This window comes from Magnolia sinica, chromosome 1 (genome assembly GCF_029962835.1).
Source record: "Magnolia sinica isolate HGM2019 chromosome 1, MsV1, whole genome shotgun sequence".
Lineage (NCBI taxonomy): Eukaryota > Viridiplantae > Streptophyta > Magnoliopsida > Magnoliales > Magnoliaceae > Magnolia > Magnolia sinica.
In genome coordinates, this window is record NC_080573.1 from 4,994,060 (window position 1) to 5,018,921 (window position 24,862).

Below are 24,862 nucleotides of genomic sequence, written 5' to 3' on the forward strand. Positions count from 1 at the left end.
GATGAGCGGCCTGGATCTTTCAATCATGTGTATGGCAGTTCTAAGTTCTTGAAGTGACTTGTCTGGACGGAACCATGTTCGAATCCAGGTCAGGGTTTGAGCCGGTCTGGTTCCACAAGCTTGATGCTCGGACCAATAATTTCAGATGAGTCAGTCTGGGCCTGCGTTGGGTGGGCCTTGATGTGGTTAGAAACTTAAGCTTAGCCCAATAGCAATCGGACCTAAAATTCAAGCTTGGGACCAATACACGGCCTCAGCTCTCATCCTGGTTCCTGACCAAGCCAGGCCCTGAATCGAGCTCATTTCACTAATGATGTCTGTCTTTCATCCCATGTTGGACCCATCAGCTTTGATACAATGTAAGTTGGGATCATACCCTGCAAATGCTGATATCAGCACTAAAACACAGGCCTCCCTCAGCCTGAATGGACCGCTTAGCTGATTATCTCTGCATTTGGATGCTCTGTTAGACTGATCTTTCAATATAACCGTACTGTTGTTACAACGGCCCACCGAATTTCGGATAACTTGGTGAGCCCGGATCCCATTATGCAGCGATTGGGGCTACCCTCACTTTGGCCATTTCCATCCATTGAATTGAACTACATTGCCATTCAACTTAATTAAGTATCCAAACATAGCCTCGTCGCATCCAGCCCATTGGTTTATTCCTCGGCCAGCTAGACGTGAAAATATGCAGTGAAGGTCAGACAAGGAGCTATGAGATCTGATCCGAAGGCTGGATGATACGCCAATGAGCATGGTCCTAATTAAGCACCAGCAAAGTGGACCCACCCCAATGGGTCATCTAGATATCTGATACTATGTTAAACGACCACTTTCTCTAAGAGCTCAAACGATTAGAGGATGCTGTATTAATGTATATCAATGGACTTTACTATCTACTTTATGTATTAAGAAAGCTTTGAAATGGTCTTTTATAAGGCTTTTCAGGCTGCTCTCATGTATTTATAGACTTATAAGCCATTGCCATCGAGCTTTTCTTGTCATAGAAGGATATCTCTAGGGCAATATTTGTAGGTAAATTAAATTGCAAGCAACACACGCACGTGTACACTGCATGGATGTACGTGATTCCTTTTTTCATGCTACAATACACATATTCTTCTACGTACCATTTTAAGGCTCTCTATACCTCACGATCATGATTCATTATTCGAAAATAAATTTAAACCCTTGATTTTACAACACAATGTATATGATGCTTTTGAAATTGATTTCTTTTAATCCAAATGATTTACAAAACTAGTTTAGCTAGTGAGCCATGTTGATCAATCATTTTAATTTTTGAAATAAGGTTAAGCCATAAGGATGGTAGATCTTTTGTTAAGAATCTTAATCCCCATGAGGTCATAACTGTCTACGTAACTCACTGCAATTCACCTAAAAAGCTCACATATTATTAAATCAAACAATCGATCAAATCCCCATTAGGACGCTAGGTCCTCTCAAGTATAAGAATAAGCATAACAAGTATATGAAGTGCAAGTTAAAACTAGACAATTAAATCCACTTTAACTTTCTAGATCCAATTAATGTGTACATATGCATGCAATTACACATGTGAGGACAATATCCCATGGTAGAGGATTATCATACTCATAACAATTGTTAGATTTTAATCATAATAAATGTAATTGAATTGAACTTTCCAAAACTAATTTGCAAGTTTTAAATTAAGGATCATTATCCATGATTTTTTTGAGTTCCAGTCCTTGCCCGAGTGGTAGACTCTGAGGAGTTTTGACGCGAGGTCTTGGGTTCAAAACCCATAGGTAGTGAAATCCCACTACGGCATGCGTGGGTACACACACACACACACATATATAAATTATCCATGATTTCAGCCATGTTTCAAATACAAAAACATGCATCCCATAATGCCTTTTTTGGCCAACGATGGTCTCTCAGCATAGAGTCTCTTCTAAATCTATCACAGGTTTAAGAGATGCAAAGAAGTCGTTGATTTCTCTAGTAGGGGCCGAGGTCAACCAAAGTCATAGAATAGGCGGACCACACGCCTGAGATGTGCACACGTCGAGAAGGATGTGGTGGGACACCCACACTCTTTCGCTCTCAATTTCTTTTTCTTATTATCTTCTCTCTTTTCCACTTTCTTCTCTCTCATAATGTGGACAACCAAGGAGGGCTTTAACATCCTTAGCTTTCTCTTATCTTCTATCGTGGATACAATCTCAAATAAGAGAAGGTTAGGATTTGAGAAGAGCACCATACTATAGTACTTCATAATCCCATAAACTTCTGTGTACTCTAATACGAAGGAAGTCTTTTACCTCTCTAATCCATACACTTCAACCGTCCATTTCCTTTCATTGTTCGTGACATCCATTCTCAGGTGTATCACATGCCACTACCCCTAAGGTCTAGACCATCATATCTTAGCAATTGAATCACCATCATGCTTGATTTAAATAAATCAAATGTTTAAAATACATTTAATGGTTGAAAATTTTCAATTAACCAATGGTGAACATAAGAGTGCTGGCTAGCCTTTTAAATACTTGATGGATGATTTAAACCATAAGAGTAATCCACTAAACAATGTCCCTGGTATACCAAGTGGATCCCTTCTTGGGTTATGTGATCCTCAGTGAATTAATGAAGACACCCGGCTCTCACTTTTAGTGACCATGTAGTAGCTTTCGAAAGTAAGCCAAAGTCCTAACAATAAATCCATCTTGGCCCATACACCATTAAGTATAAGGATATGATAAAGCTAATATAAATCACAAGTATCACTCTAGTCTAAACATGATGGCCATTCTAATCTAAAAACTAGCAAGCACTCCCACTAACGTACGTAACTAAAGATTCTTTCCAAGGAAATTCATGGCACACAAATATACTCATGGATTTCCACAATTCAAGAACTCAGATGAGTAAAAAAACGTAAGAATTTTTATTAATCTTCAATGAGAAAAAGAACTATAAGGGGTGTCTATTTATAAGAAAAGTGTATACCTTAAAACTCGTGCCATGTGTGCAACCTATTACTTAGTGATGAAGTAATAAAAAATAATAACTAATCAAAATAATATAAACCATCCATGATACTCTAAATAACAATAATAAGCAAAACTTAGAATATGAGATTAATTGGACTAGTGAGCTAGTTACGATAATAAGAACTCATGATGGGCTTTATTTGACTATTGGACTCACTCCAATGAACCAAAACTCAGTTTTCTATCTAGGAGGGCCTCCCTGGACGTCATCATTGAGCCAGATCAATGGTGGAGCCCTCCTTCTCCTTGCATTGGGGGGGCGGGCGTGTGCGTGTGCGCGTGATGTCCCCATCATAACTATTGGCTATAACAATATTTTAGGTCCACGAAAAATTGATTAAACAAGTTAGGCCTCACAACATATTTTATATCAAACTTGTCATCTTTCAATTTCCAGAAATAGAGAGATCTTAATGAAGTCCTCGATTAACATGTCCAAATTGTATCCATTCCATGCATATACAATAACAATGAAAAATAACAAAGCCTTAGTGAAAAAATTAATATATAATTCATTTTAACTAAAAAGTCATACATGTTAGTACAACCAATATATATAGTATTAGGGGTGTACACCGAGTCGAACCGAGTTGAGTTGGCCTCACCTCGACTCGGCTTGGCCACTAGTTGACCCCACCTCGAACTTGGCTCAGTCCTTGAGCATGACTAGCCAGCTTGGCTTGGTTCAGTTAGAAGCTCCGGCCAGATTGAGCCAAAATCGAGCCTCTGCGGCATTTTCACAAACACATGCAATGCACTATCAATTTTCGACTAGATGTAAAACAGCAGCAACCGTTTATAAGTACTTTATCAAGGCAACATCAACATCAAGGAAAAATGGTATTTGTTTCATATATATACCTTCCTTGCCACTATCTGACACTTGGTTGGGTCATTTCATCAAACGCTTGGTGAGCAACATCAATATCAAAGTGAGTCACCGAACTAGTTTGATCCGAGTTCGATTTGAGTTGGGGTTCGATCCGAGTCGAGTCGAGCTTGGGCAAGCTCGAACTCGGTTCGAAATTTTTTCGAGCTCAAAAATCAGCTCGACTAGGCTCGAACTCAGCTTCGAATCGACTCGAATTGAGCTTTTTTGAGTCAAGTCGAGCAAGCTAACTGAGCTAACTCGGTTCCTGTACACCCTTATATAGTATATTTAATGGGCCATGTAATCATGCTTCTAATCCATGTAGTTCTGCATGAGTGATCCGTATGAATGATCTGAATGAGTGATTGGTGGGCCATGTAATTATACATCTAATTGATGAGTTACTGCATGATAACCTTCAATTCATTCACTTGCATAATATCATTCCATTAGGTTGAGTGCAATTTTAGTTTGGTAAACCATTAGATGTTGGCCACGGGGCTGTAAATCATGAATCTGGACAACTGGAAGATGATTGATGGTGATTGGGATTGTCTTCCATCGGATGTAACATTTATAGAAGGGAGTAATGGGTTCATGGTAGGGCACCTACGTTTGTTTGTAAGTGTATAGAATAGTATGAGGAAGGATATTTGAGATGAAAATCGACATAATTGGGGGTTCAAAGAGAATGGATTGCCTACCTGTGGAGTCATGACATTTTGTTGTCTCTGGATTGTGTACCACACGTGGCAAATCCAAGCCATTTAACTTGTGGACTCATCTAGTGATTAACCGTTAACCGAAATTTTCTTTGATTATACTGTCTTAACCGTCTAATAAATAGGCCTTTTGTCACTTATTAGGCCTTGTTGCTGGGTATTTTTTTCGTTTGGTGTTCATTTGTATGCCACCAAGTACAGTTCTGAGCTGCCTGACTAAACAAAGTGATTTTTGGACAATGGCCCACCACTATTGGAACCACACAATAAATGATTTCAATCTCATCCATGTGTGCCACATATTTAGGATGAAGTGTAGGCATGAAAAATGCCCCCCCTTTGAAGGGAAGGAATCTATAGTAGGTTTGCACGATGAGCTGCGACCCCAAAACCAGTGATGTGGGTATAAGACCCTGACCATGGGGCTCACCTCGATGTATGCACTGTATATTCATGTTGTCCAACCATTTTGTCCTCTTATCTTAAGAGTGTTTTTTATTAGACTTGATTGTGCGATTGGAGTACTTTACTTGATTCATCTATATGCTTCTGTAATCCTCCAACATGTTGTATATCAATGCTGTCCATCAATTTTTCGAGCTCATTTTAGGATTCGTTCTGTGCATGCCATCAAATGGTGTAAGACTTCACATCCTACTGATTGACTGTGTGTGGTCGGAAGTTACTTGTGCCCCTCCATGATGTTAGCAAGAAACAAACCATGTCCATTTATATTTTTTATTCATTTTAGGACATGAGCTAAAAAGTGAGACTATATCAAAGGAGCCACGGGACGTGAAAAAGTGGGGAGGGAAATTCCTACAGTCTCATCAACCATGCTAAAAACACAAAAATATTAGCAAAACAACTGATAAGGTCATTTCTACTGCATTGAATTAAAAACACAAACATTAGCCTCACAAATGTTTCAACAGTAGATATTTAATCTCTGTTTTTTTAAAAACTTGATTAGCTTATTTGAGTTTTAGATATACCTCATTTTTTGAGAAAGTTAGATTTCTCACAAATATCAAGGGCCCACCTAGCTTTTGACTATAGTCGGCCAGCACGGGTAATCCACGTCCACATGCTACCAGGGCTGCTGATCCCGGAATTGATAAAAGCCCTTCAAAAGTAGGTTTGCCTAATGCCATAGCAAGCTTTTGGGACACTTCTTATTTTGGGCTTTTTAAGTGGGGCTTGCTTCTTAATGCATAGTCCCATCTGAACCAATGGGTTAGGTCTGCAAGCCATGAATTTGTGGACCACCAAATCATGCGAAGGTGAGCTGGAGGCAAACATCCAGTGTAAGTTTGGCATATATGCTAGTGGGAGCTAGGTTTGCTAATTCCACTTGTTTGTAGGAGCTATATCCATCCACATGTATGTACACGTGCACATATGGACCACGTGTACGAGATCAATGTTTCATCAGTTGGCTTACACCGTTTACTTGCTATGGAGTAACAGGCAGGCCATTTCATACCACACGTGGGCCATATCGCACGGAACAGGACGGCTTGGAAAGATCATTTCAGTTGTAAGTTTGTACATTTTGGCCGACCTGAGTGGCTTGATTCTTTGGGGCAGAAAAGCTATGCATATGGAAGGCTCGGATCTAGTACAAGTGTTCCGTAGTGGCATGTGTGCTTGCGTGGTCCATTCTGTTATTTATTGGATTTATCCAAGCTATTTTAATTAAAATATATCAATCTATTGGCTCATCATATGAGTCCCACTATGATGATAGAATGTCCCAAAAATATAATCTTTACGGTCATTAGGCTCCCCACACCATAGAAGACAATGGACATCCACCAAAACAAGGACGTGATTTGGCTGGTGATACCAACACTAACTAGCTAGCTGGTGTCAAGCTTTGTGAGCCCCACCTTGATGTATGTGTTTTATCTATGTCATACATTAATTTTTGCAGCTCGTTTTAATGCTTGACTCTAAAAATGATGCAGATTCATATAGCAGGTGGACCACACCACACGAAAACAGTGTTTAAGTCCACCATTAAAACTTCTTAGGGCGCATTGTAACATTTATTTGTCATCCAACCTGTTGATATGCTCACACAGACCTAGATGAAGGGAAAGCATAAATATTAGCTTGATCCAAATCTTTCATGCCCCCCAAAAAGTTTTCAACGGTGAGCATTCAATATTTATTGTTTCATGTGGCGTTTTGTCCTGAGGTTTGCATCTGCCATATTTTAGGGTTCATGCCCTAAAATGACCTGGAGGAATGGAAGGCCAGTGTGAATAATGGGGCCCACAGAGCTTTGACACTAGCTTGCTGGCCAGTGCTGGGGTCACCGGCCAAACCACGTCTCCAAAAGAACTACAAACTTCAGCTGTGGCCCACGCGATTGTTGGATCAGCCTTATTTTTAGGTTATCCAACTTTCTTGGTGCTGTGACCTTATGATGTAGAGCGGGTCACGGATAGGTTCATGGTCAAGATGGATCAGAAAAGGCCCGGTCAAAGACAGAAGTGATCCGAACCATCAAACCTTAAAACGGGCATATCTCGCAATCCCGAATAAGTTATCGGACGTAAAATAATTGATTTTGGGGTAGAATAAGCTACTTTATCCACCCAACCCGCCATGCCGGATTGCACAAGTCGGATTTACGAAATACCCCCAGATCGACGATCATTTCCCTATTTTAATTCCGTTTTTACTATAAATAGTGAATTTTAGTTTGACTATAACTCTTCATCGCTTTACGAGTTGTGCCCAACGTGAAAAGAACTTAAAATAATTAGGAGAACAACTTGGTAAAGTGAAATAGGACACTTACTATTTTTGGCCGAAAACCTTGGCACTAGTAGACATCATACCGTCTATAAATAGAAAGTTTACTATTTATAGTATGTTGCGAATTCTAAGAGTTTTAGTTATAGTATGATTCTGAAATTTCTCTCTTGCTTCGTATCTCTATTTAAAGGGTTGTGAACTCATTTATTTTATTGATCAATTAAGTTACAATTTATTAGAATTTATTTCTATTTTCTTGCTTTCTTTCCTCGTGGATTTGAGAAGTCTCTGTAAAGAGTCCAAAAAGCTCCGTAGATTCGGAGTAGTTATCCTTGAGGAAGACGTTGGTCAACCTTATCACGTTCATCCTTGCGTCACCTTACGAACGGTTTAAATTCTGTATCCAATCCATAGCGGGTCACACAAACAGAGTTAAGGTAGCTTTTTCTACAAAGAGTTGTAGAGGATCTGGAAGCAGATTTCAGGTGGCAGGCACTATAGGGCCATTGTGATATTTATGTTTTGTATTCACGCCATCCATCCATTTTGCCAGTTCATTTTATGACATGAACTTACAAATGAAAAAATCCAAAGCTCTAGTGGATCACACAACCAGAAAAAGTGAAGATACTAACACGTATCATTAAAATAGGGCCCATTGTTAGAGCTGGGCATCGGTCCTGGTCGGACCGGATTCGGCCTAACCCGGTCAGATCCGAAATTCTAATAGGTTGACCCGAAATCGATCCGATCCGAGACCGAGTTCAGGTCACTTGACTCGGACAGATCCGATGCTTGAATTATTTGACCCAATCCGAGTCTGACTCGGTGAGGCAAACCGAGCCGGATCAGGTTGGACACTATTCGGATAATTTCATATGGTGTGGTCCACTTCAATCTTTAATGTATCATGATTTTTTGTTCAACGCCTAAATTGATATGTCAAAAAGGATGAACGGCTTAGATAACATATATACATCAAGGTGGGCCTCACGTGACTATAAAAAATTTGTATCAACGCCTGCTGCATGTGTAATGTGTTGTCCCATCGGGCAGGCTACGTCCAGGCAGGCTAATGAAGTAACGTCACCAAGTTCTGTGGGCCCCACTACACTGTATGTGTTATATCCACACCGTCCATCAATTTTGAGATATCATTTTAGGGCATGAGCCAAATAATGATGTAGATAAAAATCTGTAATAGACCACATCACAGAAAAAAGTGGGGAGAATGATTCCCACCGTTGAAACTATCCTAAGGCCCACCGTAATGCTTATTTGAAATCCAACCTCTTCAAAAGTTGAAAAATAAAGAAAGAGGGGAAAACACAAATACCAGGTTGATCTAAAACTTTTGTAGCCTTTAAAAGTTTTTAATGGTGGGCGTCACTGTCCATGGAATTTTCTATGTTGGGGTCCACTGGAGCTTTGGATTTCATTCATTCTTTGGATATTGCCCTGAAATGATCTCTCCAAATGGATGGAAGGTTGGATACAAAACATACATCATGGTGGGGCCCAAGTAACTTGGTTGAGCCACTTTAACATATACTCTCACAACCTACCATGTTGACTTGCAAAGCAAGTAAACAGGTGTTGCCCGCCTGTTGACGTGCCGTGCAAGTAACTCATTCTCATATGTGAGTGGACTTTGTTGGGGTCCACCGTGAATGCATGTGGTGTATCCACGCCGTCCATTTGTTTTTTCAAATTATTTTAGCTCTTGAACCTAAAATTGATGAATATTCAAAGCTCAAGTGGACCACACCATAAGAAAAAGTAAAAATATTGATTTTTTACTCCGGATCTGGCCGGATCGGAACGGTCCGGATCTATTCGGATAGGGTTTTCGGATCGGAACGGTCCGGATTAACCACTATCCGATCTCGATCCGAAAACTAGTCGGATCTAAATGATCTTACCCGATCCTACCCGATCCAGGCCGTCGATTCGGTTCGGAACGGGTCGGATTGGGTCTGATCAGGTTGGATCCATCGGATCGAGTAAAAAATGCCCACCTCTACCCATTGTGGTGTTTATCAGCCATCCAACTATTGATAAAGTCGCACTGACCTGGATGAATGGAAAATACAAATATCAGCTTGATCAAAACCTTTTAAGGCCTCTAAGAAGTTTTTAATGGTGAATGTTCAATCACCATCTTCAAACGAGTGGTCCAATCATTTTCTTACTTTCAAAAAGGCAAACAGGACCACTTATAACTTTGTTGACATAAGAAATCAGCATATGTAAAAATAAGGTAGGCGCTATAAAAAGAACAGCCGCATTTATTGTATAAACTCACAGCTAGGGACCCGAAAGTAGAAATATCAAAAGCATCTTACACATCACAATCTAAAAGACTATGCATCCACTGCCAAGGGTTTCTTTAAAAAGCCTACTCTTCTAAGCACATCCAGACCTGCATTATGCCCTAATAATCTTATTAAAACATGTACATGACTGTGGGCCCCACAACACCAGGGAGTTGCTAAATATAGCTAGTAACCTGATACACAGGCACTTAGAAACCGTACACATGGCATGTATCAACTTGAATTAAACTGACTAAATTTGTGTAATTTGGTATAACTAACTCATGTCCCAAACTTAGTTTGGTTGAACTATATATCCATAGCCTCTCATGCGTGGACAAATGTTTGTTGAAGTAGGACCATAGGATATTTCATATTATTAGTTGTCCAATAAATGTCCACTAATCTTATAGTCAGATAACCAAATATTCTTAATTTTAGATTTGTGACACATCTAAAGGGAGACCCATAATATGTACAGTACTTTAATTCAAATTGCTTGTATGCCGCACACGCAATTTCCAATTAATTTGTAAGTGCCTGCGCACCATCCATCACACTATGCCAGAGTATCAAAGCTGTTCTCTTCATTTCCCCTGTGAAACTTCTTACTCGAAGACCCTTAGTGTGAGGGAGTGGATTCGGGCTCGGGTTACCTTTTAGTGGGTGAGGAACTGACCATGGGGCCCACTTTTATGTATGTGTTGTATATCCACACCGTCCATCAGTTTTTCCAGCAAATTTTAGGACATGGTCCCAAAAATGAAGCAGATACAAATTCACAAGTGACTGAGGTATCATGTGATCATAGACCCAAGGAATGCGAAGTACCCTTTGGTGGGTACAAGTGTGCCTAGATCTTTGTGATCCGAACTATTGAGTTGATGGACCCCACAAAGGATGGACCATAATTCAAAACTCTCCCAGAATGGAAGGTCAGAACCCTTTGATTTGTGGGCTTCCGATAGACGGCTAATAAAAGATGGACTGACAGTCCAGATTCATTGGTATGCTGATGAAAGGTGGTTGCCTATGATCTTTCAATTTGAAATAAATTCCCAGTTGGCCAATAAAATCATATACCTGATGGGCCGGAAGTTGGATGGTTGATGATCCAGACTTCTCCCTAAGGAGGAACCGTTTCCCTTTGATCACTAACCTTTAACTATGCCAATCAATGTAAAAGGCCCAAAGATTGGATGGTTGGGATCATCCGATTTGGGATTTATTTTTTCTTTTCTTGGGGTAGTTTTATTATTTAGGATCCATAAAATCAACCATCTGGATCACTGAGCAATTCGGTTACACTTGTGAAAATTCAAGGCTGCTGGCTACCATGCACGAGAGAGAGAGACAGAGAGAGAGGATTGGATTGGCTTTCCCCACCAATCTATACCAGGCAATGTGATCCTCCCTTGAAAAGCACAAAAGCATGCCTGATACTTCCCCATCCTCTCCATTCCAAAAAACATGAAAATAAATAAAAAATAAAAAATAAATCAATACCCTTGAAAAAAGAGAAAACAAGTAGGCCACCCTCTGACTTCCACTACCACATTCTATATCCCATAAAAAATGAAAAAGTTAGATCCCCAATCAAATGACCTCCACACATACACCCTTATTCTGTTACTCAATTATTCCTTATTTTTAAAAAAGTGGTGCCAGCCCTGTACACTTCTCTAACCGGAAGAAAAAGCCTCTCTCTCTCTCTCTCTCTCTCTCTCTCTCTCTCTCTCTCTCTCTCTCTCTCTCTCTCTCTCTCTCTCTCTGCTGCTAAAAACAAACCCCACCTCCAAACTAATCCAAACCTCTACTAAAATTAGCAGATGTTCGACCTCCAAACTAATCCAAACCTCTACTAAAATTAGCAGATGTTCGACCTCCAAACTAATCCAAACCTCTACTAAAATTAGCAGATGTTCGACCTCCAAACTAATCCAAACCTCCACTAAAATTAGCAGATGTTCCCATTCCATATTCTTACACCCACCTCTGAATATAATACTTGTATCAGTTCTTACACAACGAAATATTCTCTTCCAACATTCCATAATATAAGTCCATCTTACATCATTTTGCTTGTAGCTGGCCCAACATGGCCTGTTCTCTCCATGGCTCACTACCTTCTTTGTTTTTTGTTTTTTGTTTTGTTTTTTTTTTTTTTCCTTCTCTTCGGGTAGGGCTACTATTTGCTTTATTTGCCATTCCTTAAATGGTGGTGACCTGTCCACACGTGTATGTAGCATGAATGTATATCACTTGGACCGTTCGAACTATGACCATCGCAAACTGTGCATTTGATGAAAGTTACACTGATTGGATAATCTTAACCATCTAATAAATTGGTCGACATCTAGACGGTTAAGAGTAAAATGGTTAGCAGTGTATAGACACCAACTCAAATGGACAATATAAAACGGTTAAGATCTTCCAATCAATGTGATTTTTGAACATGAACGGTCATGATTGAATGACATGCATGCTACATGTACAGTAGAAGAGTCACCACCATTTAAGAAATGGTGGAAACCGCACACAGTAATCCACCCTTTCTTTCCCTCTCTTTTCTTTTTCATTTCTTGGGCTTTGTTTTCCCTTACAGGCTACTAATAATCTGGGTTTTTCTTTTCTTCCTTGATGGTATCTTTCCCAACTTGCCTTGGGTCTGATAACATCCTACTTGCATAGAACTACTGAAACATTTCAGCTTCTCTATCTCTACCTGAAAGTTCCTCCAAAGGCAGGGGTCCAAAAATCGGCTGCAGTCTCATTAGTAACTGCAAATGTGCTCGAAACTGGAACCAAACACAGGCCACGGCTTCGAAGATCTTGTTTCGGCCCTTCACCGTCCTTTGATTTATCAGAATTCTGCATAATACATTGCTAATACTTCATTTGATTTGAAAGAAAACACAACATGTGACAATGTAATAGGAAGTAAAGGGCAACTACTATTCGCACGCATACACCCATCTATTACAGTGTCAAGGGCCACACTCCTATGATAGTTCACACCACTTTGAAAATGGTGGTGTCTGATCCTCCTCACATGTGGCACTCATGTAGCTCTATCCAGACCATCCAAATGTGGGGCACATTGTTGATGGAGAAAACTTTTAAAATCATACTGATCAACCAATCCTAACTATCCAATTGATGAATATTAAATGGATTGTTAAAAGTATAGCAAGTGGTCCAAATGCCAATGGAAAAATCAGATGTTTACTTTCATCTTCTCAGTGTAATTTCAGGTTACGCTCATCCATGATTGGCTCAGTAATGTGGATGGTCTGGATTGGCCTACATCCATGCCCACAACCATTTGTTACAAGGTCACAAACCATCATAAGACCTAGTTGCATGTATCAGTTAGGGTGGATGCCAACAACAAACCCCCCAAAATAAAGGACATCATAAAGTAGTGTTCCTCCCTTTCTCACTACCTGTTGTAGTTGTTGCTGCTGCTGTTGTGGTTGTTGCATTGGAGCTCCATTTTTCATATATGGTGAACATAAAGCCTGAAATTTCAAATGAAAAGGTAAAATTAGAAATGAGTTTTTCTTTTCCTTTTTTTTCACCTTAGGCTATGTTTGGATGCAATATTTTATTGGATTGCAATAATTAATTAGGGCAATTGAGATGAAAGGGCCGAATTGTAACACCCTCATTAGTATTCTTGATGATGAAGTTGCCCTCAAATTGCAGTTGAATTCTTTTCATGCCCAACTTTGAAGTAACGTAATTGTGATTTAGACTGTAATATGAATACCATAGAAGCTAATTTCTATGAATACCCCTGCGGCGGCACCGATCCACCTTCTCCAAAAGAAAAGAAAGAGCTAATTTCAATTTGCTTATTTGCAACTATATTAAACTAATTGTTGCTAATTTCCAACTATATTAAACTAATTGTTGCATCCAATGCCATACTGCATCCAAACGCAGCCATATTTTTCTTGTTGCACTTCTTTCTTTGGTTTTTTATTTTTTATTTGGTTAAGGAGAGTGGAACTTACACGGACTTGGTCATGGAGGAACTTGATGTATTCGATGGCCTCAAAGAGAACTGATGCCGTGTCAGTCTGAAAAAATGTAAAGGAGAATATAATCCAATTCAATTCAACTCAAAGTCTACTTTTATTAATTCAAATGAAGAATTTCTAACAGTAGTCTCTCAAAGTAAAAGTAAAGATCAGATGTTCACCTTTCCAAAAGGCGAAACCAATTGCTGGAGTGCAGTGATTCTGTCTCCTAATTTCTCTTTTCGAACCTTAGGAAAAAGGATAGAAAAAATTCTCACCTTTAATGAAAAAAATAGGAGAAAGAAATCCCTTTGATCGAAAAAAAGATCGTCCGAATCTGCTAGTACCTTAAAAGTCGGTAATGGCGACGGTGTTTCAATTCGAGGCCTTTTAAATGCAGGCTCGGTGCTGCTTTTCTTCATCAGTGAGCTGGATTCTCGAACATCTTCTGTTTTCATCTGAGAGAAAAATTACCCAAGAGAGTTCAGTTTCAAAGACGCAATCTAGCAATAAAAATCTTGAAGTATGTCGATTTGAAACTTAAATTATTTACCTTTGCAGTAAGGTTACTGCAATTGGGTTTTTCTTCGAAGACTGGAGCGACGAATTGGGTCTGTGGAGAAGGGAAAAGGCCTGACCGTACATCGCTGATGGTCGTTGCTGATGCATTCCAAAATGGAGCGTTGTTAGAGAAGTGCAACTGATTAGAAGGTTGCGGTTTGGGAGGTGATGTTTTAAGGAATGGAGGGAATTTAGGCCATGTAGCGGCAAATTCGTTCGAATTCAAACGGAATGTCATCGGAGATTCATAATTCATTGGACGGTTGTCATAAGCAGCTTGCTGCTGCTGCTGCTGCTGCTGCTGCTGGTCTGGGTCAAATAGACCTTGCAATAAGTTCGAAGGGCATCCATAAGAAGATGAGCTGATTGAAAAGCTGTTAGTACTGTCACCAGAGTTATTCCCAGAACTCAAACGATGTGGATCTAATCCAAAACTCTGATTTAATTGCTTGAATGCGTTTATGGATGAATCTTCACCACCACCAGAGAAATCTTTGGGTGATTCCATTCCCATTTCTTGACGGAAATTCGTCCGTGGGGTTAGATCTTCTTGAAGCATGGCGTGGAAGCTGCTTTCAGTTCTTCCACTACTTCGACTGCCCAAAAACCAAAAAAAAAAAAAAAAAAAAAAACCAAATTAGAATAGATAATAACATATATAATTAAGAAATTCTTTCATTGTATTAGCAAGATTATATGCTGATTTTGTATCGACCATCCCAATTTTCATTCTCTCTTCAAAAATTGTTTCAAATTCAAGTGTCCAACCCTCAAACTACATAGCCGTTGAATTCAAATATTAGGTCTGAATGAAGATATACACAAGTATGGTATATACACTTACAGTAAAGCTTGGCTCCAATCGATGGTGGGAGATGAAAGGCCAAACCCTGCCATCTGCAACGTCGAATCGATCAATACACTACTTCCAATCGAATCCGACGTTTGTGCTTTCTGGGTATCTTGGAAAACGACCGAGCTGCCAGAAACAGAAGCAGAAGACTCCTCGCATGACCTAGATTTCATATCCGCCATCTCCGTCCATCCAAAGCTCCCCATCTCACTGAGTGCCGTAGAACATGGCGAAGATGAGCCGCTGAATCCAGTCCTTGAGGAATTCCACCAGTTTCCGCTGCAAATCCCAGTCTGGAACTCATCTGCCATGGTTTGGAGAATTCGTATATACCGTTGTTTTGGTGTATGTCCAGTTGGCTAGATGGAAGGTTGGAAGTGCCTATGGTTAGTTTATATACAAACCGTTGGGTGTACGGTCGGAGAGGGAAGACCGGAGTCCTTGGGTTGACATTTCAGGTGAATGATTAGACAAGTAGAGAGAGAGAGAGAGAGAGAGAGAGAGAGAGGTGGGGTTTGAAATCGAATTTTTCTTTTTCTTCCTTTTTTTTAAAAATTAATTATTATTTTTTTATTTTTAATTATTATTCATATATTACTTTTATTTTTTTTATTTTTCTGGCTTGGGAACAAAGCGATATGATGAATGTGTTTTTCTCCTTGTGACACGTCAGCAATGTAGGAATAATTTTGGGAGGTGTTATACGGTATAGTATTCTGTAATACGATGGTGGGTTATACTCATGCATGTATTCACCGTACATATTGGCATAGTAATACACAATCTGGTCCGTTTAAAATGTCGGGTGTGCTGTGGATTGAGCATAAAAAGGATTTTCATTGCACTAGATAAGCATGCGGATAATGTCATATGGGGATGGATGGATGGATGGATGGATGAGGTTGGATCCACTACAAGGCTCTGTAGGATAAGCTTAAGATACCGTTGTGTGTGAGACATCCGATACGTTCATCATGTGTGCGTTCTCTTGCTTTCCCTGGCACCAAGTACAATCATGTCTAAGCTCTAAAATCACGTGGTGTGGCCAACCTGAGTTTTAGAATGGACTAATTTTTGTTGTATCCACTCATACTGATGAAGAGGTTCTTCTGAATGGATTCGATTGCATATACAAAGAATTATGGGCTCCACAAACAACTTGGAAGCATTTTTACTGTGTGCATCCCCATCCCAAGCTGTTTCCTGTAGTATGGCCCACTTGGATTCTAGATCGACCGGTTTTTTGGGCATCAAAGAGACCTTGAGAAGGTACACATGATGGACAGATATCTTGGATGTCATGGATACATCAAGGTGGGCCCCACACGGCATTGGATATTAAGCTTTTAACCTACAAAGCTTCGGTGTGGATCCGAGCTGAGCATGAAGCATGGCCAGAAATTGCAATAGCCGTAGTACGCGTACACTTTCTTGTTGTTGCTCGCCTTGTCAACGTTGGGGCAGCAAAGTCGGTCATCAAGTGGGTCCCACAATGTAGCTGTCATGGCCCAAAAATCAGGCCGGCTTGCTCATCAGGTGGATGACACGTGTACTAAATAAATAAGCGGTTAAAAGCTACCTACTAAAAATATCCATTACATATACCCGTGTGGCTCATCAGATGAATCCACGGTGCATGCACATGGTGGGCCCACCTTATAAGCGGATTGGATCCCACACATGTATGCCGTTCGCATCCATGAGTGGGAAGTGCATGGAATGTATACTCCAACGGTCCTGTCTCATAGGTTGGATCCAAGGAGCATCTGACCGAAAAAATCAACGATCATTGATATATATAACGGTATTATAGCTTCTCATCCAAAGTGGGGCCCAGAACTTGGATGATCCGATAGATGAAAAGTATGCAATCTGGACGGTGAAGATGTGGTGAGTGTGGTCCACCGTAACCTACCAAAGCAATGTATAAATCTGTAATTTCCCGCGTTTTACGATGAATTGGATATCTTAACTTCAAGAACAATTTACCGACTACGGGATTAGATTTACATGATTAGAGTTGGAAGATTATTCCTTTCTGAAATGACAAAAGTGCCCCTACCCTCATTGAGTCGAGTAGGAAAGCATTTTACTTTTAGAAATTGACCAAATTACCCTTTATGCCGAAATGCTCTTTCATGGAAGAGTTTGTCCGGGTTAGTTCTCATTTGGCGGCACCCTCAAAAAAGGGTGTTTGGTTGTCCAAAATCCATTTTCTGCCAAACTCCTTTTTTATGTTGTGTTTGGATGTGCATTGGTAGAGCGTGCTTAATCCACCACCTATTTTAATAGGGGCTAAAAAAGTTGACTTAGGGTTTTGGATAATTGAGTAACAAAGTCAATATGCATTTGTTTTTCACAAATTGTATCCAAACAAGGTCAATATGCACTTTATTTTGTGGAAAATTTCTTTTTGTGGTAGGGCATCTTGAGATGGAATTCCTATGCAAAGCTTTAGGGCCTGTTTGGTTCTCCAATTCTAATGATAAATGATGGTAAATGAATAACAATTATTTACTTCTTTAATTGTGTAGTGATTTCACTTACATTTAATTGCAAGGTTAATTTTGCCATATAGTTTGTTTCACCTACAAATCATGGTAAAACCTGTAGTGTTATAATGTTAAAATGCAATAATTATAATTTACTTTATTTGTTAAGTTTTTTACACACTCACATGGGCACTTGATCTCACGATCTTAGTATTGAAACAGTTTGATCTACATAGACTTTCCTTTACAATATATTAAATTCAATTTACAAGCCAAAATTTATATTTAAACAAAGACTTAAAATTGATAATGATAACTCATTTACATTGCATTTCAAAGAAAATTAGAAAACTAAACACACCCTTATAATTTAAACTCAACATATAATATTTTATGTGGGGCGACATTTGTGAAATCCAATTCATCTATCATGTTCACCCCACGTGTTCTCCTGGGTGTTCAAAATCAGGTTGATATAAAGCTTGGGTGGACCACACCGCAAGTTAGAGCTAGGGTGGAGACACCCACCATTAAAAACCTACAATATTGTACTTTGCCCACTATGTACTATATATAGCATCTAGTACCTTCAAAAGATGCACGCCACCAAGAGAGACAATCATCCCAAAAATTTAAGTCAGTCCAAAACTCAAGTGGTCCACGACATGAGATTTAGAGAGGTTTTAAGAATGGTTTTACATGGTGTGGCCCACTAGGCTTTGGATAAACTTAATCTTTGGGCACCTTGGAGAACACGAGTGTGCACACATAACTGATGATTCGGATGCCATGTAAACATCATGGTCGGCTCCACACATCATGGTTTAGGTTAAGCTTAACCACAAAGCTTTTTAAAGGATCCATCTTTTGTATGTCTATTTAAAGATATTATATCTATTTAAGATAATCCACCAAGGGAAATGATACTCACAGCATGCCCTATTGTAATAGGGTAAGCCATCAATTAGCAATGGGCAAATGGCATGTAAACTATTTTGGGTTACTTCAGTTTCAATCCTTAAAAAAGGTTATATATATATATATATATATAAGAGAGAGAGAGAGAGAGAGAGAGAGAGAGAGAGAGAGTAGTAATAGGAATGGAGAAGTAAAATAATTATTGGACAATGAATAGTAGTGATTGGAAACCTTTCAACTAAAATAAAAGAAGTAGACTCTCCATGCTTTTGCACATGTATACGTGTGTATGTCATGTATTAAGCAGATCAAAATGAAAGATGTTACTTGAAATATTAAAATTTTGTTTTCTCAAGTAATAATGCAGATATGAGAGCAAATAGTGAATTAATATCATTCTCTGTCTCTCTCAAATACTTCCACTACGGAAAAATCCAATATGAATCATTCTCTTCTTATGTCTATATTTCTCACTTTCCACTCAATTGTATTAATAGATATTGATAGCTAATTATTATCTTTAAATCACCTTCCAAAATGTGACGAATTCTTTTAATAATCTGATATTCATATATACATCTATACACAGATGTGCATGCGTGTATACACACATGGTTACAACTCTGTTGTGGGCCCCACATGATGTGCGTATCATATCTCCCACATCCACTGGGGCTGCCCTTCCATTTTTGGCCATGGGGCAAAATTTTAGCTTGGTTAGAAACTTAGGTTTTTTTTTTTTTTCCACACACGGACACACACACCCCCACACACACACGCTAGTGGAATTTCACCACCTATTGGTACTCGAACCGTTGACCGGGAGTTAGAAACTTAGGTTAGCCATACCATGGAGGACAGTTGGGAGGGGACGTCCACCAATAAAACCTCCCATGAGGTTCGTCGGCCGACGTCCTGGGCGTATGCCATCCAAGCCATTCATCAAACATGCCCCACAAAGATAAAAAGAACAAAACAAGAAATAAGTCTATTCCAAAACAAAGGTGGGCCAAACCAGGTGAATTTAGAGGTTTAGATGTATGATTCGACCTCATTCCCCATGGTGTGACCTACTTGAGGCTTGGATCAGTCTGATATTTGGGTTGTGCCGTGGACATTGCAGAGCTAACAAGATGAACGGAGCAATTCAGATGCAAAAACCAGTTGGGCCCCACAATAGCTGGTACCATGTGAGCGCACTCTTATAAAGCATGGTTTGGAAGACTTTCTTCTACCAAAACGTTTACGTTGTGTGGTTAGGATTTACACGTTTTATACCTTTCGGCAAAAACCAAAATAGCTCTTACTTTTATTCAACTCAAGGGGGGTGGACCATCGAAACCATGCAAATAAAAACCATGCTCCTTAGCTACTCAACTGGCATCACTCGTGGGTGAATCAGCTGAAGAGACTATCATGAAGAAACTATGATAACTCCTTCCAATGCCGGATCCGCTACAAAGCTATGTAAGCTAAGCTTATCTTACAAAAAAAAATTGTGGGACCCATCAAGATGTGAAAATGATATCAAATCCGTCCATCACGTGATACCCTTCATGTTTTCCTTGAAATTAAAAAATCAGTCATATCCAAAACTCATTTGGGCCACACCATGTAAAATCATGATTAAAACCTATAAAATTGCATTTTTTGTCCACCTATGTTTTGAAGTAGGCTGCTTTTATTGGTGTCCATCGATCCTGCTCAGGTGCATATTTTTAATGGATTGGATGGAATATACACTACATAGTGGTCCCCACACATAATCTGGAATGTCTTTAATGGTGGCAGTCCTCATCTCAACTGTTCCCTTTGGTGCGACCCACCTGAGTTTTCAATCGAACTGATTTTCAGCAGCCAAAGAGAAGATGAGGTAGAGCATATGATGGACGTATTGGATGTCATGAAAACATCACCGTCTGATGCATGTCCAACATAAACCACCATTTGCAAATGGACGTTGCCATGAACAAGGAAACCCATGCTTCCTTGTGCCAGCCTTCATGTAACATTATCACTTAGATTGAGTTGTCACGTCTTAGCTCAAAGATCATGATTAGTTTCAGGTTTTTCTGGATCCAAGTGATCATTACATTCTGGATCTTGAGCCATGTACATGGAATTCCGGACTTTCTACTACTTGTATGTTCCTAGGAAGGGGTTGCATCCATATATAGCAAAGGTCTGCAGACTAGGTTTAGCTTATTACACCATGTGGGTCCCACCTTGATGCGTGCATGTCATCTAAATCCCTCCATTGTGTGTGCCCCCTCATGTTCTCCTTGATGCCCAAGAAACATGTGGGTTAAATACTCAGGTGGTCCACACGGCCACACAGAACGGTCGGGATGAGCTGTCCATGTTCAAAACCTGTCCGATTGTTTGCGAGTCCCAACGTGCATTTTTATGTCATCAAATCCGCTTAGGAGGCATGGCCCACTAAGATGAATGGATACGCAAAAGCATAAGACCATTCTACAACTCAGGTGGGCTACCCCACTTGAATTTTCAGGTGTCAGACAATTCTGGCCATCTAATCTTTCACTCATTAAATGCTGATGGTTGATTGTTTTCCTTTCATCTCAGGTAGACCAACAGGCGTGTCCCACTGTTTTCCTTTCATCTGATCATTGAATATAAAAAAACCGTAATCCAACGGCCAGATTCGTAACTTATCCAATTAGAAAAATACAACGGTCTGGTTGGCGTGAGAAATCCGTTTTGTTCTCATGATCGGGTCCTAGAGTACCCGTTTCCGGGATGATCAGACCCGGGTCTTGCTGGATCTGGATCTCGAACTTGTTTTTAGAGCACAGATCCAAACGGGTTCCTTGCCGGTCAGTTCTTCGGACTTACATTTTACATGGGTCAAGGTTCAGTCCGGGTCAAATAAACCCAATGGATAGATTATATCACATACACGTATGACATTTTCATACGTGCTTGATGTGTAATAAGACTCTCTCGCATACGTGTGGCTTAGAAAACCTAGTTCTATATATAATAGTTACTGTATCTGTGATGGCTTTGCTAAGCTGACACGCATGTACAATTCAGCTAATGTATGCTGTATGCACCACCACATACACCATGCTGGCGGACTGATGCAATATCCAAGCCATCCATAAAAAGCACATCACCATGTAGATTCCCCATCCCAAAAATCAAGCTGGTCCACTTCTTAGATAGGCACTATTTAATTGAACAAATGTACCATAATGAGAAAATTGGTATAAGCTTTCTGACCCTATAAACTCATTTCTAATATCATCACCACACCTATTGAATGGACCACCTTTATCTTTGTGCAGTAACACCTACAGTAAGGTCCACCTCACTCAATCTTTTACTAGGTCCACAACTTGTGGACTCGAACTAGTTCCGACTTCTAAACGGATCCCAATGGTTAAAACCGGGCCGGGTCTGTTGGTACCTGTCTACAACCCTAGTTAGCTTACTACTTGTAAAGCCTTAATTTTTGTACAAGTATAAATTTGAACCGTCCATGTGATAGATGGATTATAACTCAAAATTACATCAAAGCATTCAACAAAATGATCTCAGTTATGGGTAAATTCATGATCTCAATTATGGGTAAATTCGAACCGAGCCACATTAAGGTCAACTTTGGCACTGCTAAGCAATGCCTCAAACTAATAAGTGTCCAACCCGAGGTGAATGTTCAACCCAAGTGCTCTAGTAGAGCTACGACACTGATATGGGACGGAGAGGAAGTCTTCACACCTCCTACGAGCAGAGCCTCGGAGCGGTGACAATATGCTCGAGCTGAGCTGTCCTTTGCAAGAGCTCTCATGATAGCTCGGGAAGCAATATCCATCGTGCACCCGCTTATCCTACTTTCGACCTGAACCTCTCTACTTAGCGTGTCAATGATCCGCTTATCCGTGAGCTCAAATCATTGAGCAAGATCCGAGCCATGAGGTCGGCTTAGACGAGAACTTGGTCAACGATAGCATTAATAGAACCCAGTAACGCACGACATGGGTAATGTTCTGTGCATGATCTCCGAGTGACTGCCAACAACTGTGCACGCGTAGTACTTGCGTAGTGGCGATGACCGTGGCGAGATTATCAGACACGTTCAATGCGACCTTCAGGTATAAATACGGTTCATTTCTAAAGAAATAGGTATGTAATATACCCTCCCCCAACTTTACGCTACTTAGACCCAGTTTCCTGGCTTGACTTTGGCATCGGAGGGTCCCCTACTTTAATCAGGGTCTCCTTTGTCTTTCATTTGTGCAGGACCAAGGTCAGCTCCGAGCACACGGAGCTTGGTGGAGGGCGATCCATATTTCTGTATCAACATTTTTGGCGCCATCTGTGGGAATACGATACGAAAATACTAAAGAGTTTTGCCAAGAATGGCGAGAGGAAAGAAGAAAACACTCCCGATAACTACCGCGGAGCCTGAACCGAGTAGGTAACGTCACTCGTCTTCATTACTACATATCGAGTTGGCTTCAACCGAGCTGTCTCAACGGGCCCGAAGCCAGGGAAGTTACCGGGCTTTGCAGAACGAAGTGCAAATGCTTAGGGATGAGATCAATCGGATGAAGGAACAATAAGTGCCCCTCAATCCAGAAGAGTTGGCCCCGGTAGCCAAAGAGTACCTGCTGCTTGTAAGCTCCCGTGTTAAAGCATCCCAAAACCTGTCTGCTCGAGTTTCGGAGCCAACGCGGCATGCCAAGCCGACCTATATCTCTACGACCTCAGCGTTAGCCCTGACTGACTTCTGCCACAAACTGGAGAGGAGAAGAAGGGGCAGAATATCTGAGGTCGAGGTTCCTTAGGAGAATGTAACAGAGAATCGAAACCCATGGGAAGCTCAGCTTGACAAGCTTCGGAATCATATCAAGACCCTACAGAGGAACCAGCAAACCCCTGCTTCGACTGCGGTGGAAGCGATGATGGAAGAAACTGAGCCTCCCTTCATGAGCAATGTGATGACTACAGAAATGCCTTCAAGGCTCAGGATGCCCCCCTATCGCTCAGTATTTCGGGTCAGGCGACCTAACAGAGCACATAGAGTCTTACTGCTCATGAATGTTGATTCAATCAGCCTCGGACGCAATGATGTGCCGAGCCTTCTCAATAACCCTTACTGGGGTTGTGAGGAACTGGTATTGGCAGCTTAGGCCGAGGTCGATCAGCACCTTCGCCAAGCTCAACAAGTCGTTCTTGACCCAGTTTATCGTCAGCAAGAGGAGTCGAAAGTCGTCGACCCACTTGCTGACCCTCAAGTAAAGGAGCAGAGAGTCGTTGAAAGACTACATATCCTACTTCAACGAGGTCCTACAGGTGGACGACTACTCGGACAAGATGGCATTGTCCGCAATGATCAGTGGGCTCAAGGAGGGCAGATTTCTGTTCTCGATCGGGAAGAACCCACCCACCTTTAACTCATGACGAGCTTAGTAGTTGCTCGAAAAAGTACGCTAATGCTGAGGAATTCTTTAGCTCACGCAAGAGCAACCAAACCTCCGAGTCCTCGTCTAAGGGGAAGAGGCGGAGAGACAAAGCGCCGCAACACGCAGATAAAAGGAGGTCAGATGACAATGCTTCTCGAGATAGGAAGTCGAGCAGGATGCCTGAGAGAAAGTTTAGTTCGTATATTCCTCTCAACACATCTCTAGAGCAGATCTTGCTAAACATCTGAGACCAGAGGCTACTACATTGGCCGAGTTGCATGAAAACAGATGCCAGTCAGCGAGACAAATGCAAGTATTATCACTTCCATCACCACCACAACCATAACACCAGCGACTGCGTCGACTTAAAGGAAGAGATTGAGACCATCCGCAAGGGTAATCTATGCTAGTATATAAAGGAAGAAAGACAGGCTCGGAAGGATGACCAGTCCCACAAAGCTATGAAAGAAGCCATGGAGATCCAAACGATCTATGGTGGCCCATTCGGAGGTGGAGATTCGAATCAGGCCCGTAAAGCCCATTCTACGAGCACCAACCCCGAACACTACATCTACTCAGCCAAAAAATCGAGGAAAGAGCTCCAAGTAAGCCCCTGCAGCTTCACGTTTACGGAGGATGACGCGCGAAGCATTCAGCATCCCTATGACAATGCCTTGGTGGTTGCGATGACAATAGTCAATCACAAGGTCTACCATATCCTGGTCGACACGGGGAGCTCGACCGACATACTCTACTCCGAGGCATTCGATAAGATCGGGATAGACAGGTCGCGCCTCCGATCCGTGAAGACTCCGCTACACGGATTTGCCGGAGATAAGGTTATCTCTGAGGGTGTT

At 40.8% G+C, this 24,862-nt stretch overlaps 1 protein-coding gene across 1 annotated transcript; it reads right to left on the bottom strand.

Annotated features, from left to right (window-relative positions):
• Window positions 1-11,720: 11,720 nt before the first annotated feature.
• Window positions 11,721-15,571, bottom strand: LOC131237334 (transcription factor bHLH112-like). The gene is made up of 7 exons (XM_058235043.1): window positions 15,155-15,571; window positions 14,303-14,906; window positions 14,097-14,207; window positions 13,932-13,997; window positions 13,744-13,809; window positions 13,171-13,245; window positions 11,721-12,595 (listed from the first exon to the last, which is right to left on the bottom strand). Exons 1-7 carry the CDS (start codon window positions 15,472-15,474, stop codon window positions 12,446-12,448), a joined length of 1,392 nt encoding a protein of 463 aa, XP_058091026.1. The 5' UTR covers window positions 15,475-15,571; the 3' UTR covers window positions 11,721-12,445.
• Between the last annotated feature and the right edge of the window lie 9,291 nt (window positions 15,572-24,862).

What these genes read in the sequence shown, in the direction of transcription:
- LOC131237334 (XM_058235043.1), bottom strand. Translation starts at nt 15,474, where the DNA reads ATGGCAGATGAGTTCCAGACTGGGATTTGCAGCGGAAACTGGTGGAAT. An exon ending in CGCCATTACCGACTTTTAAG is followed by an intron (nt 13,998 to 14,096) that starts GTACTAGCAGAT and finishes CTTTTTCCTAAG; the next exon opens with GTTCGAAAAGAGAAATTAGG. An exon ending in TCCTCCATGACCAAGTCCGT is followed by an intron (nt 13,246 to 13,743) that starts GTAAGTTCCACT and finishes TTGAAATTTCAG; the next exon opens with GCTTTATGTTCACCATATAT.